This window comes from Anguilla rostrata, chromosome 5, assembly GCF_018555375.3.
Source record: "Anguilla rostrata isolate EN2019 chromosome 5, ASM1855537v3, whole genome shotgun sequence".
Classification (NCBI taxonomy): Eukaryota; Metazoa; Chordata; class Actinopteri; order Anguilliformes; family Anguillidae; genus Anguilla; species Anguilla rostrata.
The window spans coordinates 38611840-38631166 of record NC_057937.1 but is presented as its reverse complement, the minus strand read 5'-3'; the positions used below and the strand labels follow the sequence as shown (position 1 = coordinate 38631166).

At 38.2% G+C, this 19327-nt stretch overlaps 1 protein-coding gene across 1 annotated transcript in view; it reads left to right on the top strand.

Annotated features, from left to right (window-relative positions):
- Positions 1–18600, top strand: part of LOC135255241 (chromodomain Y-like protein 2) — a 50858-nt gene extending 32258 nt beyond the window's left edge. Inside the window, exons 4-7 of the mRNA XM_064336131.1 lie at positions 5875–6047; positions 9456–9666; positions 10847–10990; positions 11459–18600. Coding sequence (XP_064192201.1) covers positions 5875–6047; positions 9456–9666; positions 10847–10990; positions 11459–11617 — 687 coding nt within the window. The 3' untranslated portion in view covers positions 11618–18600. The remainder of the gene's footprint in view (positions 1–5874; positions 6048–9455; positions 9667–10846; positions 10991–11458) is intronic.
- The last annotated feature ends 727 nt before the right edge of the window (positions 18601–19327 follow it).

Below are 19327 nucleotides of genomic sequence, written 5' to 3'. Positions count from 1 at the left end.
ATTTATAATAAAAATAAAACATTTTACAATTCTGCCAAACTCTGTGCCAAGTAAAATTCAATGCTGCGATTAAAAAAAAAATGTTTTCCTGGCTGGTTTTCTAGGACAGCGCATTCAGTTTTGTGAAGTATGGATGGAATCTTGTTTTACAGTTTTGAATTCATTCAGATCAAGATTAAGATGTTCCACAGCATCACCTGATCTGCTTTTTTGAGATATTTCAGAAAACAGCTGCTGACAGTTTGTCAGTGTAGTTACCACATATTCAGTCAAGGTGATTGTCACCTGATGTAGCTTTATTGCTCTGTGGTTTATGCATTGAGGAAATTATTTTGTTAGCTTTGAAGCACCTCAGCGCAACAGTGTTTGAGTGTCTGCATATTAAATAATCATGGTGCCATTTAATGCAATTCCATCTTTGAAACATGGGCTATGAGAAGGGAAATATAGTGAAACAGGAGGATAAGACAGTTTTGTGGGGAAAGGCAGCTGTTCCAAGAGACCATTGTGCATCCCTGTGGTAGAGATAGAATCATTCTGCAATAGGTGTATTTGCTTGGGATTGGGGAAACCTGTTATATATATTCAGGGGAATGAAGATGAAATTGATGTCAAACACAACCATATTACTGGAAATACAAATTGTTTCTATGTGTATTAAATCAACTATTCTTACAGCAGAAAACCTGGTGTTTTTCCACATGCGTCATGTCTGTAGCAAATCAAATGCAGCATGAAGCATTACTGCATCATATTAAATGAGCTGCGTTTGTTTTGATCCAATTGTCTGCATTTATTGTAAAACATATTTAAAAGCTGGCTTTAGTGTTTTCAAAACTCTCATTTCTTATCCATTTTTGCATGGTATTTAGGTTGGCTTTTTTGAAAATGTTTCATGAATATGACAAAGCGCTTTGATCCATTGAATTAATTTACCAGGCAAAAAAAACTCTGTAGAATGTGGTGTGTTTTGAAATGTAGGCTTTTATGATGAGGGAAGAAAGACAGTTACATTAAATTACAGGCATTTAGCAGACGCTCTTATCCAGAGCGACTTACAAAACTTTTACATAGCATTTTTTACATTGTATCCATTTATACAGCTGGATATATACTGAAGCAATTTCGGTTAAGTATCTTGCTCAAGGGTACAACGGCAGTGTCCTACCCGGGAATCGAACCTGCAATCTTTTGGTTACAAGCCCAGTTCCTTACCCACTGTGCTACACTCCGTCCTACAGTTCTGCTGCTGTCCGGTTCATTCTGTTAAGGCACCACACTGTGGTCAACATGCATGAACCCCATGCATGAACCCCACAGTCTCAAATCCGGACCACAACGATGTCAAGTGTGGCTGGTAGCTTCATAATTCATAATTGCACATTCCGTCAGCCAATCAAGGGTCCGTGTTTCACCGTTCTCTAGCAAGCCCCGAGGATCAATCAGGCCAAAGCCGTGTATGAATGGTCTTCATCCGACTCAGTTCTGCGCAAGCTTGGCTGTGGGATGTTCTGAGCAAAACTGAGGAAAATTTTTTTAAAGCAGTTTTATGATGATTATGAATTTTTATTTATTTTTTTATTTACTATTAATTAATGCAAATAATTAAATCAAAACTATTCAGTCATGACCCGTGTTGTAGAACAAGTCTTTGTGATTACAGTGAGATCAAGATATTGTTTTTACCATTGTCAAACTGTAGGTCTTGGATGTAGAGGCAGGCAGGCCAGAAGTATAGTAAAAATTGACACTTATGTCCCTAATTTTCAGTTCGTGTTTTTTTTCTCAAAAGTATAACCAATGATCATTAATCCAAGGTTGCATTGTGGGTGCTAAATATAAGTAAGATCTGAGAGGTCAAGACTGTTGATACGCATCAACAGAGTGAATGCATACCAGGTAACAACATTCTCTGTGTTTTGCGGCAGTTTCACAAGCGGAAGTGGACTCCATTGTTTAGATTGCACTCATGGCCTAGATGGTACTATGGATTGTGCTGAGACCTGTGACTTGGAAGACCAGTAAACACACAATGTGTGTACTCTCGAGTAAAGCACATAAAATATAAGCTGTCTAAATGGTTTGTGAAATGTGGGTGTATTTGCAGTTAGTACAATAGTGAAATTAGAGCATCTGCCAGTTGTAAGGACAATGGTGGCAGATGTGTAAACTGTTTGTCAGTATGCTATGCCCTCTCGAGGCTTTCCCGCCATCACTTTAAAGATCAGAGCTGCTCAGTCATCGTGATTTGAGTTTGGATGACAGTTCAAACACGGGCCCACTTTGTAGAGTGACAGAAGTTGTCTGCCACCTCATTATGCTTCGAACAGATGTCTTATTGATCTCACTGATTTAATAACCAGAAGAACATTAGTGGCCATTTTTCAATAGGCAGAGTAGGCACAGTGTCTTAAATAATCGTTATCTTGGATTGTGAAAAAATGAATGGATTGTAAGACTGGGTGTTAATTTAGCACTTCATACAAAGAGTTTTACATGCCTAACAAGCTTGATACAGTACTTTAATATAAGCCTATTAATGAAGTGCTCCAGATTTTTTTTTTGCCTATTTGCGTCCCTGTATTATGTAGTATATTACGTATAGCCTGCGTGGCCAATTTGAGAGTCACACCTGAGAGAGGGATCCTCGTTATCTTTTGTTGTAATTTTATGCAGAACGCCAAAGGCATATCAAGTGTTTGCAGTGCTCTGAGGCAGCATTCTGACAGTTGTCTTTATTTACTGCCCTCCTTCATACATTTCTATGCACATCAGCAGCCATTATTTTTATGTCTGGCTTAGAATAGCTTTAGTTTTATTTACACTTTATATGAAAAATGTGGATACATCATCAAACATGCACATACACTAATGATTCATCATTAGATTTTTCATAGATTCTGTCATTTCTGCCCATCCAGAAATTGTTGATAATTTATGTTTTGGTGTAGGTCTCTTTTATAATATGATGTCTGTGAAGGTGTGGAAACGATGTTTTAATCCGCAGTAAATAAAGATGCAAATATAGTCTTTTTTTGATGTAAGAAATGGAAAATTTGATGTCTATTAGGTCATAGGTAGGCTATATGGGAATGGTTCTATTTTCAGATATTTTATATCTGACAAGGCTTTAAAGGCTTCCAAATTTAGATGCGCATTGTGGCTCATGCTGTTTTCATGCTCTTCTGAAAATCTGCTTCCAATACCCAAGTGAAATGCAAGATGATATTGTGGGTAAGCCATGTTATGCAGACCACAGGGTGACGAGTCTACTCTTGTGTGACAATGAGTGCCTGACCAAATTTGTTTCTGAATGTTTGCTGTTCATATTATATTGTGTCTTTCATTAGTTCTAGGATGTGGGAGCCATTACAGTAACATTGGGCGTGGTTGTATTTGTGCTGAATTATGTCAGGCCTAGAAATACATCCAACCACCAACCTCGTGCCAGAGATGTCTCTGATCTGCCAGAAGTCAGATGCAGGTTTCAGGGTGTGGAAACTAACACCAGCCGTCAGCCAAATGCTGACAAAATTTTGATTGTGGCTAGTAAGTTTTGCTACTGTAGCAGTCACTTTGGCAGGTGACTGGCCAGGTTGTGTTTTATTGTAAAACGTAACGTGGCTGGGAAAATATTGAAAATGACTGGCTTTTTAGAATCCACAAGCCACTCTGGCCAAGTGAAAAAGTTAATTTCATACCCTAGGTTCTACATACAGATTGCCTGGACACACTTTGTGCTAGTGCACAAGACAAACCTGGAAATGAAATTTTCTGATATTGCCATCTCTCACATTCATAAACAGATTATTTTGCAGAGGTTTCAATTCTTAACTGTAAAGACATTGCTATTGCTTATTATTTCTTCCAAGCCTAAGAAAGTAGATGCCTGTATCTCTTTTACATCATGGTCCTGAGCCCGGTGTGCCTACAGAGGCTATCCTCATTAGTGAGAAGCAGCTTTGGGAAGCTTATTCCCCTGACCTGCATTCCTGCCCTTGGCACCTTGGCCAAATGTGAAGCATGAAACACTGTGAGGCTGTGAGTGCCACAGGAAGCATCTGAGGTGCTGAACCATTATCACTGTGGAGATACGCCGGAAAAGTCAACATCCTGAACAATAAAACAGTCATGAGTCTCCAAACGATAGCCCATTTTATCCATGTGGAATGCAACCAACCTACCGACCAGTGAACGTTAACTGCTGTTACTAGGGTCATCAGTTTGTCTCCCCTTGTTTTCTCACATGGTACTTCCTTCCTCCACCAGCTAGAGGTTGCAATAGCCTCTTTGTCACACCACTTCTGAAACAATTATCCCATTGGACCATGTCAATAAGTCGATAAAGTAATTGCCACTAAGCCCAGAGGATTATTGACAGTGATGTTTAAAAGGAACACTCATATGTTAAATTCAGTTTTATTACTTACTACCATGGACATGCTGCAGTATTTTTAAATGTCATACAGGGACATGTTAGGTTTTAGTAGCTGCGGGAAATGCCCACATAAAAAATGAAAGCAGTCATGTAACATTGAACTTGCACCAAAAAGTTAAATCAAAAAATGAACTCATGATTCAGCTAATCAACTAATTAACTAATCAAGACCTTAAGTAGTGCCTTAATGCTGAGCTAAAACAAAATCCTGCACCCACACTGGCCCTTTTCGGATAGAATTGGAGACCCCTGCTTTATATGGATGCATTTTTCTTTTTACTGCAGTGATACTCAATCCTGGTTCTGGAGAGCCACAGATTCTGCTGGTTTTTTGTTTTTTTCTTAAGATCGGTGACTAATTCAGACCCCAGAAACCAGGCGACCTGAGTTAACTGTGTAATCAGCTCCTCTAATTACTCAATTGCTGTGCTGAGTAACAATGAAAGCCAGCAGACCCTGCAGCTCTCCAGGACCAGGAATGAGGACCACTGGCTCAAAGACATGCTTTTTGCAGCCTTTAAACTTCCATCCATGCTCACTTTCCTTCCTGACTCTCCCCATATTATATCTACTAATTGTTTATAAATATCTCAATTAGAAACTCAGTAGTATGAATAGTCACTTAATTGTGCTGTTAGTGCCTATGGGGACCCCATGTGGATAACCATTGAAATATAATTTTAAATCCCTGCTGGTCACATGGTGGAGACCAACTGGTAGCCCAGGCTTTTACCCACACAAAAACTGAATGACCGTGACCTTCAGCCTGGCAAAGATATATACTGCACATTTGCTCTCCACTTAAGGATATGAAGAGATTCAGTGCTGTATGAAGGATGATTCCACAATATGAAAAGCAACTTAAGCTCTTCCCGGCCCATGGCTTATGCTAATATCAGTCTCTGTCTAGCAGGTGGCTTTATTTTAACCTTGCTAGCGAATCTTATACATGCACGCTTTATATTGAAGTTAAAGGTGGATTGGGGCCACATGTGTTGGGTTGAGGCCACTGAGAGGTAGAATTGGGTCATGGGGAATGATGTATTCATGCATAACAACAACAGCTGTGTGAAAAGTATGCTTGCTGCAGTAATAGCAATTGGTCAATGTAAAAATGTAATGGACCCCAGTTAATCTGGATTTTTACAGAACACCAAGGAGTTCTGTGGAATAAAAATGCAGTTGTGTTGTTGCTTAGTAATTGGCAAATCAGCTTTGTAAAGGCCATCTGCTTTTTTACCCATTTGAAACGCAAAATATAGGAGGGTGAAACAGAGGTAATGATTCTGCAGTCGTAAGGTTCCTTGAAGTAGCACACACAGTTTTACCATGTTCTTGCAGGTTCTTGTGCACCATTAGTGGTTGAGGAGAAGGAGATAATTAAGGGAGCCATTTTGGCTCTGCAGCCCAACTTTTCTTCTCTTTTTTCCCCACAGATAATGAAGGAGGTGAGCAGGGCACTGGGAAACGCAGCAGCAGACGATAGCAAGCTGCTGCTCCTCAGTGCGGTGGGCAGCTACTTCTGTAGCGGCGTCGATCCCTCCTACCTTATAGGCCGGCTGTCCACAGATCGGCGGAAAGAGAGCAGCCGGATTGCTGAGGCCATACGGTAAGGATGGCCTTCAGGCACACGCTGTTCAACATACAAGGGACGGCAGTGGAGGCCAAGAAGAGTCTATGTAGACATGCTTTTTGGTAGATTTGCACAGTGCTCTTCTGTTCCCTAAATTGTCAAATATTTATTTTTAAACATATGATAAATGATTTATTAACCAATGTAGGCCAACAAGAACAAATATTGGGTTCCAGTACACCTCCCTCCTGTCCATATCAGGGTTCAGTTTACTACGTTCCTGCAAAGTGCAGTAAAATGTTGTAGCATAATTAATTACACAATTTTTTTTACACTCTCCTCACACTTTTGGAGCCATGCCACTCGAAACACAGCCTATTGTTTATTTGATATTAAGTCGGAGACAAGCAAGGGGCCTCGTTCACAAAACATGCGTACGATCATATTTGGTCATTAACTGTGCTTACAAACAATTCCACAAACATTTTGGCATTCATCTTTTTTATCTGAATTTATACTTTAGTGAGATGTGTTATTGGAAACATGCGTAAAGGCATACACAGGTGATGTTTCTATTTATAATGCTTCATTTTCTAGCAAAGTCATTTTAAATCATTACAGACTTCATGTGCACGCGTGTTTGTCCATACAGTTGTTGCATTAATATGAAAATAAGTTAATATTAAATATGCTATTGATCTTAACTACATTAACTAACCTATCTGAATAACCTCAGATTTATCACTAGTGTTTTATTTCAATTTCAGTTTAGCTTTATTTAGTTATTTAAGACCAGGTTTGGTTGGTTTTGTTTAGTTTTTTCAAAAATTAGTTTCTATTTTTATTCCCTCAAGCACTTTTCATCTTAGTTTTATTTTACAAGAACAACCTTGTTCGGAATGTGTGTAATTCATTTCTTTTTTATTGATAAAAGCGATTTATGTTGATTGATCATGATCTAGTAAGACTAGTAAATGTGCCGCCAAACCCAACACTTAGGAATTAGTAGCCTGTTTGTTTCTTTTGGATCACTTAGCTAGTCGTGCCTTGGGGGACAAAGCACATATGAGGCGCAGATACGTTTGCAGGGAGCAATGAATGGCTGATGTTTGCACACGACCCTTAAGGCGGCATGTCTTGTATGTGATTGTCAGGGCATGCGCTTATCCACACCGGCTTGAAGAGGCACTTGCATTCAATTTATCGAAGGTCTGCAGCATGCTTCTTGTATCCCACATTGGTTTTTGTAGGAAACTTTATTAAGACCTTTAGTAAGAAAAATTGTCAAGGTTTTTTGAATGAGGCCCAGAGAGAGGGCATGAGAGGTCTGTAATCAGAATTGGCAACCATCCACATATTGGCTGAAACTATGCTGAGATGTTAGTCACAGGGAGATGGTGAGCCTGAGCCCTAAAGATGGTGGTTGAATCCTCTCCTCCATCACGCTACTGCTTGCACTTCTGTAAAGGGAAAATTTTCCCCTGCCGTTAACAGGGTTACAGTCTAACATTAAGTAGCATCTCAGCCATTTATTTGTTTATTTTTGGCATGTTGTGATGCCATCAGATCCACTAGAGAAGTTTATAGAGAGAGAGAATTTTATAACCTCATTTCATTTCATTTCTTCCCTGCTGCAGAATGTAGGGAATATGGAATGATTCTCAATTTTTCATTATGACTTCATAAAAAAGTAGGGGTGTAACCATATATCGTGGCATTCAATTTTGCAATCCAAAAAAACGTGACAATACACATCGTGCAGCTGAAAAATAGATCACGATGTCAAAAATCTGATCTCTTCCAATTATGCCACCAAAATGCACTCTTCAGCCCAATTGGCACAGGACTAGTTATACCCCAGGATGTCCTGTAAAGTGATTTTTACGCACATTGTTGGTAATTGCATCGGGGCATTCGGGCTAAAAGAAACTGTGTTTTTTCATCCCTGGTGTTTGTGTTTTCTTCATGGACATAGCTTGCAAGTTCATTTTCGTGATGGAAACACTAACAAAGCTATTTGTGAAGAAAAGCAAACATCTGCATGTATTTGTAAATCAACAGTGAGGGCAAATGTTCAAAATCCAGGCCAAAGTGTGTATGTGTGGTTTGTGTAAATGTGTTTATGTCCAAGCAGCTTGATAATTAGTTGACATGAAAATAAGGATGGGTATAAACATGTTTTTGTGGCAGACGGCCGGGCCGTGACCTTGCTCTGCCCCGGCTAGCAGGAGGCCCTTGACTTGACTTTCTTTATCCAGTAGGGAGCCTTGCGCCAGCCTTCGCCGCTTCTCCTGAACTAATTAAAACACAGACTCATTTAAAACAGAGACACTCTCAGAGACAATGATTTCTGTGTTACATTTGCATTTAGAGCCACTTCTTATGGGACTTGAAACAGAAGGACTTAAAATCCTGTAATCCAATGGATATGAAATGGTGACGTTGAGGTGTACACATAGAAGTTTATTGCGCTTCTAATCCTGACAGAAATGCAGATACTGTTGTTTAGCAACACGCAGAATTGGGTACTTTTCCCCACAGTCCTTATCTGTCAGTAATACGAATCAAAATCTAATTTGTTTAAAGCATACATAAACAGGCTGTATATATAATATCTGACACATGGCCATTTCTGGTCGGTAGACGGTGGAGAACAATGAGTTAACTTGCAAATAATTGTTGGTTTTCAAGGTCATTTTGAATAGTGCTATGGAAATGATCATAAATAAAGCAAATAGTTAGTATATTGATTTGTGCTATAGTGATAACAGTGGAGTGTGCAATACAGGCCACAACTTCCTCATAATGTAGTCTGCAGTGTCACTCCACTATTTACACCTTGGTTTCAAATAAGATCACCCAGATCAGCACTGGGCACACCAGGGTAGTTCCCCTACAGTGTACACCTTGACCACAGATATATTTTGTCATGTATTGATAAGGTAAAGTAAAATAATTATTATTGAATCCAAAAATAGGCCACCTTTCAGAATGCATTCCAATATTTTTCCCTTATATGGCAAAAAAAACCCAGACAGTGTCAGTTTTGGCTGTGGTTGGCAGCCCTACAGTGGAGCACAGAACTGGCCATGGCATCAGAGGGATCTACTGTATACAAGCACTATGTGTGAAGTGTCCTCCACTAACCCAATGTCTGTACAAGTTTAAGCAGTGGGGTACCAAGTGAAAAGAAGCAGTGATTCAACATCAAGTGTTCTGAATGTGAGCATGTGCTTGTCTACGGTCTCTCAAATTGACAGAATAGGTCTCAACACACACAGATTGGCCATTTCAAATTAGGAGAAAATCAGGGTAATTTTCATTGTTATTTTAGTATCTTGTTGGTTGTAGTACAGGCTTGTGTAAAAATTAAATGTATTCTGAATGAATGACACTTTCCCAGTATGGCGGTGTTCATTTCTTTGTATTGTCTCTTGACTGCAGGGACTTTGTGAAAGCGTTCATTCACTTTAAGAAGCCAATCGTGGTGGCAATCAATGGGCCGGCCCTCGGGCTGGGAGCCTCCGTCCTTCCACTGTGCGACATCGTGTGGGCCAGCGAGAAGGCCTGGTTCCAGACACCGTCGGCCTCCATCCGGCTGACCCCAGCCGGCTGCTCGTCCTACACCTTTCCTCAGATCCTGGGCGTGGCCCTGGTGAGTCAGCACCTCCTGATATAGTTCACGGACGTCTGGGTGGTGCGTGTTCCCATGAGGTCAGCACCACCTGGCTACATGGTGGCCGTGGTCCCCCCCCCCCCCCGCACAGCAAGGAAAATCCCCATGAGATATTTATAGAGTTCCGGCTCAACAAGCATGTCCTCTGTAATCTGACCAGGTACTACATCACTCTACCCTCTTGTCATAATAGTCCAACAGTTTTTCACACAGAAACCTAAAGAGCTGTTTGTGTAAGTATTTGTCTTACTTGGGTCAAGAAGAAATCGAGCCTTGCTTGGCAATAATGGTAACCTTAATAACCGTTGATGACTGCTTTCACGTTCACTAGATTTCTAGCTGCAGTAGTTTTGTGTCTGTAAATCTGCCTGTGGGCTGGAACCATGCCCCCACTTCACTGTCTGCACAGGCACAAATAGTGTATTAAACAATGTCTGTGACCTGAACTATTAGCTAGTTATCTAGAAACCTATTTTACACGACATTACTGTCACTCAGCAGATGCTCTTATTCAATGTGACTAACAAAATGGTGAACTTCAATGTTAGTCCCAGGAATACAAGTGTGACATCACCATGGTTAAAATGTCAGTTTATTATCAATATGTGTACGGTTAACTGAAAAAAAAACAAAAATTAGTATTGAAAACAAAAGTAACTACCACTAAACAGCTAACTTGTTTTTAAGCAAGGGGCGACATAGCTCAAGAGGTAAGAGCGGTTGACTGGCAGTCGGAGGGTTGCGGGTTCAATCCCCTGCCCTGGGCGTGTCGAAGTGTCCCTGAGCAAGACACCTAACCCCTAACTGCTCCCAATGAGTTGATTGGTACCTTGCATGGCAGCCTTTCACCATTGGTGTGTGAGTGTGTGTGTGTGTGTGTGTGAATGGGTGAATGAGAGGCATCAACTGTAAAGCGCTTTGGATAAAAGCGCTATATAAATACAGTCCATTTACCATTACCATTTAAGCAGCTATACCAGTAACAATAGCTGAAAAGCAGGGGGGGGGGGTACAAGAGGAACAAGAGGTCTGGTTGGTGTGTAGGGTCTGATAATCTTTTAAAGATACAACAGAGATATATAACACAGCTGTCCCTTCAGTCTGATAGGCTAACAAGTTTTTTTTTCATGCAGTTCATTCACACTGTTCTCTGTGACAGGCGAATGAGATGCTGCTCTGCGGGAGGAAACTGACCGCCCAGGAGGCCTGCAGTCGGGGACTAGTGTCCCAAGTCTTCTGGCCAACCACCTTCAGCCAGGAAGTAATGCTACGAGTGAAGGAAATGGCTAACTGCAGCGCTGTGGTAAGACAACCTCTCACCAGGTCCTGAACATCTGTGCTGGCTAAGTATAGGATTGTGACTTTTTCTACAGGGAAAATTATATCAAAAGGAAAACTCTGAATGGTTTAACTATTCTCAGAACTTTCTGGCCATCTTATGCCATTAAAAAAAGTTTTAAAACTAGTGTAATGATAACTCAATGCAGGCCATATTGATCTAAAGCTTAAGATAATATTTAATTGGAAATGTAATATTGAAAGCTATAAGAAATTAGAGTTAGGGCTTTCTCTTCAGCTACGCTATTGTTCTGATTTTCAGTTCAGACATCCCTCTAGTTTGTGAAGTGAACCAAGCAAGAATAGGATTTCATATGTACATATTCCTAAATAAATTTAATTCAAACTTCCATTCAAATTTGTTTTATAAAAAGGAAAAAAAAAATATTTTGCCTCACACTCTCCTACATTGGTCTATTTCTGAATCTGGAAGGTTCTGGAGGAGTCCAAATGCCTGGTTCGCAGCTTCTTGAAGTCTGTGCTGGAGGAGGTGAACGAGAGGGAGTGTCAGATGCTGAAACAGATGTGGAGCTCAACCAAATTCCTGGAGTCTCTTTTCACCTACCTACAGGAAAAGGTCTATGATGTCTGAATTCCTCTTTTCACCAAAACAGCAGGGTCATATCTCTACAACCCGAGTCAGGAACCTTTGGCAACCTGCAGAACACCTTCTAAAATATCTGAACATGCCCTCCCACAAATTACCGTGGCAATATTGACAGGCATCACCCAATCACCATCCTCTATGAGTGGTGTCTCCCCCTTGTGGCAGGAAAAGGACATACAGGAAATAGATGATGGGAGCTCATGGCTGGACGGTCAGGGTGGCAGATACCCCACCTCCAAGGAATAGCGCTAGAGCTCATATGATATCATTACTGCACCTGCTGATATTTCCACAGTTGGACTCCCCAGCCCTGTGGTGCCCTTTCATTGCATTCCACAGACCTAAATTTTTTTTTGTTTTTTGTTTGTTTTTGATTATTATTATGCTTTCAAGAATTATCTGGAGATATTAATATTGGTTCATTATTCAGGGCATCTTTCATTTATTGGTCACACAGACCAGCTTGCTGGAAGACATCTTAATATATTTATCTTTTCTCACAAACACATTCCTCCTCTCTGTATAACAGAGCTGACTTATGCTGGAGACTTGTTCAAAAATGTAGAGATGAATTTTTTGTGGATTATTTATGATATTATTGGCACTTGCCAGTTATGGGGTAATAGTAGTCGTACGGGTGGAGTAGGGACGTATTAAAAATGAACAGGGTATGGTGGGGTCCCAGCCATCCTTTGAAGTGAACAAAGGAGTTTGATCAGAATCCTGCCATCCTTTGGCTGCATTCAAATTGCATTAGAGTGCACCTTACAATAGAGATGACTGCTAATTCCTTTGAAAGTTTGTCTCCCATAGACATTTTGTCTATTGTCTCTTTTAACTATTCACTTAAGGGCTCATCCAGACTTGAACTAATTCCCAGCTGCTGTATGTTGGGAACTGCAGCACCAACTGCCTGAATATGGAAGCTGTGACCTTTCTAAGTCCGAACTGCCAACTGCTTAATCTTCGGTGTAATCTTGATACACAGGTTCTTAACCTTTCTGAGAACAAGGTCTGGCTTATTCCAAGTCAAAGGGTAGGCTTGATCTGAGGGATGTTTTTCTCATGCCTAAGGTCAGATATGATACAATACATAGCCCATGAAAATCGTCAGTCTTGAGATGGTGAATTATAATACATATTTGATTTCATTTTAATTTAACCAAAATGATTTGTTAGGAAATACCCCGGGAACGAAATTGTGGGTTTTATCCAAAACATGGAGAATGCACGAGAAGGGAAGTGAACCACACAAATAGTTTCACTGTGGGTGTGTGAATGTATGTGAGAAAGAGAGCATGTGTCTGTGTCTGTGTCTGTGTGTGTGTGTGTGTGTGTGTGTGTGTGTCTGTGCATGTCTGTGTGTGTGTGTGTGTGTGTGTGTGTGTGTGAGGCCTGCCTGTGCACATATATGTGGAAGCTTTTTTTAATGTGCATATGCATGGCAAATTTTTGAGATGAGCCATTCATACTGAATGAAGTGTATGAGTTGGATGTGTACTCAGCAGATTCATTGTGTAAAAATAGAATATGTTGTGTGTATGTGTACTTCCATATGGTAGAAGAGCAGTAATTAGATGAGGCAAGATCCTGTAACATCAGTGAGTAACATTAAAACAATTTAAAGTCATTCATAGCCTCCTTAAATTAGCTTATTTAAATGGATTGTTCAATTTCTGACATCTAAATCTGTTTCAGATTTAGTGTATATTTGTGATGCAGTAACTGGACAGTTTTGTGGAAGGATATTTTGGATATTTAGAGAAATAGTGAAGATACTGGTTCACACGACGAGGTATGTCTCCTTATTCAATCCAAAAAAATGTTTGAATCCCATGATTTCAAATCATACCAGAAAGCCAAAGGATACTATGAGGTGAAAGTGTTTCAGGTATATGACAGGGATAGAGAGGCTAATTATGACATGGCATCATTTCTAAAAATGACTATAGGTTTAACAAGCTAGTTTTCCAGTAGTAAAGAAACTCATGTCATAAGCTCCTTGTGTCTTTTAAAGCCAGGACTTTTGTTGAATTAATTTGAATTTCCCAGTTTCATATAATGCTAATTTTTGTCATGCAGTGTACTGAATAAGGAAATCCCTTGATTTAATTTTCATTCGTTCATCCTCAGGGTCTTTGACAAGGTGACAGTAGCCCTGAATAGGAATCTACTGAAATTTGCTTTGGAAAGGCACCAGCACTGGCACTGGTTTTAAGAAGAATGGCCAATGTAGACGAGAACTGGAATTACAGGAAGGGCATAGACATTAGTTTTGCTGAATCAGTTGGCTATGTGCTGTGTAACTGCAGCCAGATGTAGAATGAAAGCATGAATGCACAGGCTTAAAAGTTTGCCTCGTTACTTACATAAATCTGAATATATTTGTAATTTTAAAGAGTTTGTGAACTCCGACTTAATTAAATCCTTTGTGTTCTGGTCCACTTTGAGAGTTGAACTACCTTGCCTTTGGCAAGTAGCAGTTTTTCTCTTAAGTCTTTCCTATTTTGATGTTATTATAACTATTATTATGTAGAACTGTCAAATTCCTAACCCTATATTTATTATATTTATTTATTAGATTAGCTTATTTTTCTAAAATCCTTCACAATGATTATAGGTGATCCCATATGATACAGAGAGGGTAGGAAGGGTTAGCACACTTATGACCCAACAAGATATATTTTAATTCAATCAAGGAAACAGAATCTGTAACCAAAAGGTTGCATGATTAAATCCATAGTGGGGCACAGGTGTTGTACCTTGATATAAACCGATTATTTTACAGTTAAAATCAAGATGTTCACATGTATAGTACATGTATATGTAAAGTAATCTGGTTAAGGATATTTTGTAACCAAATAAATCATGTTATTTCATTTGCGATGCATCTGTACAGAATTTGAAGGGAGTTTGGTGTGTTGTATTGAAGTGGACATGGACACTGATTGAGTGGTAGGTACTGCACATGCTCAGTGTTCTGCAGGGACTTAATAATACACATTAGAGGTGTATTAAGTCATTTGTGGCTTTGTGAATATAGCCATGAACACAAGCAACAGAGTGCAGCACTGATGAATTTCCAATTAAATATTGAAGTTCAATCAGTCTGTTGTGTTTTTTTCTTTTTTTGTTGTTGTTGTTGTTGTTGTTTTGTTGTTTGTTTTGTTTACAAAATACTAGTCCTGTTTCAAAATTCACCAGTCTTTAACTTGCCATCAGATATTAAAGCCACTTTAACTCCTGTAGCAAGATGTTTAGTCCTTTTGTAAACATCAGACCTTTTTCCCCAAATTAGTTTTTCTCGTGTAAAGTTAGTCCTTGGAAAGCAGAAAAACCCAGAAAATCTATTTCTGTTTTTGTTGTGAAATGCTTAATTTTTGTTTGTCTTCACACAACTATATTACATTTATTTAATTGAAAGTACTTAACTTATTGTATAAAATGTTTGATATTATTTTAAATGACAAATTATTTTAATACTTTCGTAGTTTATTTTTTGGTCTGTTTCGTTTTCCCCAAAGTATTCTTTCACTTCTTGCACTTTTTGTCGGTTAGGCTGTATGTATTATTGAAATAATTGTGCAGTAGGAGTGGAATTGCATGTGATGATGGATTCAGCAAATATATGTTTTGTATGGGTATCTATCTATATTGGGTAATACAGTAACCACCAATGTTGTAGGTTTGTGAAAAATGTTTGAAATCAGCAACTTTGCAGTTGTGTGCATATATATACAAAGTTTGCTATTATTTGTGTAATTATGCTTGTACATATTCTGTTGTAGATAAATGGGTTGCCTGTCAAATCATATTTTCAGGGTATGGCTTTTTGTATCGCCATAGTGAGCAATGTTTGAAACCTTGCACAATATATTTATTTAATTCAAAATTAATGTCCAGTTATTCCTGAGGAGCTTATAGTGCCATACATTTTCTCTTTCCAAAAATCAGTTGGGCCTGTTAAGTACAAAGATTTGCTTTTACCTTTGTTTTCATTTGATTTGAACACATATGATGGGAATTGTTCTCTTTTGTTTTCTCATATTTAATGAGTTCAGCCATCCAATTGTTTGTTTATGATGTTAAATTAAATTCCCTTTTACTAGCATTGCAAAAAATCCATTACTCAGACAAGTAGCTTCCTGTATAGATTAAACCCATTGATAGTGTGCTAATGTAATTGATATAATTATATGCTATATGTTGAAAGACTACATTTTCATTAGGAAGCCATTCAGAAAAAAAGTATGCATGACTTGTAAGGGCCATACATAATGTACGATTTGTATAATCGACTAAAATGTTTCTCTGAAGTTTATTTTAAAATATTGATTGAATTTTCTAGAAAGAAGGTTGTGATTAATGAAATGCAGTTAAATGCAAAAGTATTGGAACAGTGACACCATTTTCTTGTTTTGGCTCTGTGCGTCTGCACATTGGGTTTTAAATAAAACAGTAAATATGAGGTTTAAAATATGAGGTCCTCAGCTTTAATTTGAGGGTATTTGCATCTAGATCAGGTGATCCATGTAGGAATTTGCAAGTGAAATCCTAACTTGGCCAGTCAAGATCATTCCACTTTTTGGCCCTGAAAAACTGTTGGATTTCTTTAGCAGTTAGTTTGGGCTCATTGTCCTGCTGCAAGGTCAAGTGCCGTCCAATGAATTTTGAGGCATTTGGCTGGATCTGAGTAGATGTTTCTGTACACTTTAGAATTCATCCTGCTGCTGCTGTCAGCAGTCACATCATCAATAAAGAGAAGCGAGCCAGTTCCAGTAGCAGCCATACATGCCCAAGCATTAATACTTCCTACACTGTGTTTCACAGATGAGGTTGTGTTGTGCTTTGGATCATGAGCAGCTCTCCATACTTTCCTCCTTCCATCACTTTAATACAGGTTAATACTCTTGCCATCTGTCCATAAGACATTGTTCCAGAACTCTAGTTTCTTAATATACTTCGTAGCGACTCTAGCCTGGCTGTTCTGTTCTCGAGGTTTACCAGTGGTTTGCATCTTGCAGTGAACCCTCAGACGTTATGCTGGTTTATTCTCTGTTTTAATGGTAGTTTTTGACACATCTATGCTCACATCCAGGAGAATGTTCTTGATCTGACTGACAGTTGAAAATTGTTTTTTCTTCACAATTGAACGTATTATTTGGTCATCCAGGACAGCAGTCTTCCATTGTCTACCAGGTCGTTTGCTATTGCTAAACTCGCTAGTGCATTCTTTTTTCCTAAAAATGCATCAGTTGACACATACAATGTTTTAGTTCTGTCTCTGGTAGATTTATTCACATTTTCCAGCCTCATGACGGCAGGCTTTACTGGCATTGACACTTACTTGGTCCTAATGTTGAGACACAAGAACACAACAGACTCCAAATGCAAATTCCACACCTAGAATCTACCCAACCGTTTATTAGATTTCTTGTGCATGAATTAATGATGCAAACACGCACCGCTGGCTATATAACAGCAGAGCAGGCAACTGTCCAATTACTTTTGTTCCCCTAAAATGGCAGACTGTATAAAAAGGGCTGTAATTCCTACACAGATCACCTGATATGGACATAAGCACCCTCAAATTAAAGCTGCTAGTCTGCACTTTAACCTCATATTCATGGGATTATTTCAAATGGTCTGGAGTGCAAAACAACATTAACAATATAAAATTGTGTGACTGTTCCAGTTCTTTTGAACTGTACATGGTGAATAATAATTGAAAATTGAAGTACTGATCACAATACACTTCAAGGTGTCCTTGAAGCATTTGGTTCAAAGTGCTAACTTAATATGCCGAACACTGTACAACATTTCAATTAGGTTATTTGTTTAAATTCACTGAATTCATTAATAGTTTTTTTTTTTTTTTTGATTATTACATTTGTTAGAAGCTTCATGGGCAATATTTGGATATTACTTATAAGATCTACATTTATGCAATCATTTATTCTGAATTCCTGCCTATTCTTATTATATTATGTGAAAGTAATTACGCTTATGTTTTACTTATGTTTCCAAAAGTTAAGTACAAACATGTTTGGATAATTATGATGCGAATTACCAAAAAGTTTTAAAGAATGACACATTTACTGTATAAAGCATTTTAAACTTAAACCTCAACAAATGAAGTTTTTTCCATGAGCCATTACATTACTGAGTACATCCTGTAAAGAATAGATTATTATGAAATATTGTGAAATACTGAAATGCACAAAATGAAAATAATATATCACTGGAAGGTAGAGATTTTCTTTCCTATTTATAAGCATGTACAATTTTCGGCCCTTTGCCACTCTCCTTTTATGTATGATTTCATAATGGTGGAAATTGATTATTTTTTATGATAAATGAATTTAAACCAATATTTATTTTACATGTGCGAAATCATGAATGGGAATCTATGGTGATGTGTGATCTATATATATATATATATATATATATATATATATATATATAATTTGAGAACTGGTTAACTAACCACAAAATTATTGCGATGGCCATCCCACTCTTCAGTTTAATAATATTAAATTAAAATCTTTTTGTGAAATAGAATTTCTTGTTTAAAAAATTGGTTGATATGAAAAATATCACATTCCTATTTTTATTTTTATTATGTTTTGAGCGTAACATGTAGCTCATTACCTATGTTGTTTATTTTATACAGCCTTTTTTGCTCATCTTTATCAAGGGTGCCAATTTTAGAGAGTACTAGTGTGTAGTGACCTTATATTTGGCTGATTTGGCTGCACTGTTAAGTGAAATCAACTTCCCTTATTTACCAACTATGCTAAAGCTCCTCTGATCTTGAGTTTCTAAGTCATGTGCTGTCTATGCTCCTGTATCTGATTTCGAACACATTTCTTGGTGCCTTAGAAGTCGTATTTTTCATGTGTGTCAATGAGATGCAGTATTTATATATAGTGGAGGGGGGAAAGCTGCTTTGAATAAACTATGAAATTAATTCAACTGTTGTGCCTTTATTCCTCTGGATTCTGAAGGTTTTCACTGCTGCATGTGTGTCAATGTGTATAAGCCAGGGATAATCATGACCTTTGCCTCATTGCGCTTCTCAGAGTAATAAGTTTTGCCCATTACTTTTGGTCAGGAGTTTCTTGTCTATTGTTCAAAATCCTTTTTTTTGTTTCGTTTTGTGCATATATCAGATGTAACCCAGTAGAAATAACTAGCCTGTATTTATTATTTTTGTAAAAATAAATACATGTTAATAATTGTGTATATCTAAGGAATAAACCATGACGGGCTGTCCCAGTATTGGAAAGACAGGGACAGTAGTGCAGCCGAGGTGATTATTTTTATATAAATGTCTATAGCTAAAATATTGCTACAATGAAAATAACACGTTTATGAATACAATTCATTTATTTAACAAATATTAAAGGCCATTTAAAATACCGAAGGCCTCCCCAAAAGTACGCTACATGTAGATGGTTTTCAACACTATCTAGTGTCCCTAATGTCCAAATTTGAAGCCCTCTTCGTGATGCCCTTGGGTAGGAGAGAGCCAGTCAAATATTACGTGGGCCAAAATATAACAGACTAAATATAACACAAAAGTGGATACATAATGCTTGAACAACATATTTCAGGTTAAATTAGAATTACCCTCTGTCTCCAACAAACGACGGAATATTTCAATACATATTTCAGAAGATATTTCCAAAAGAT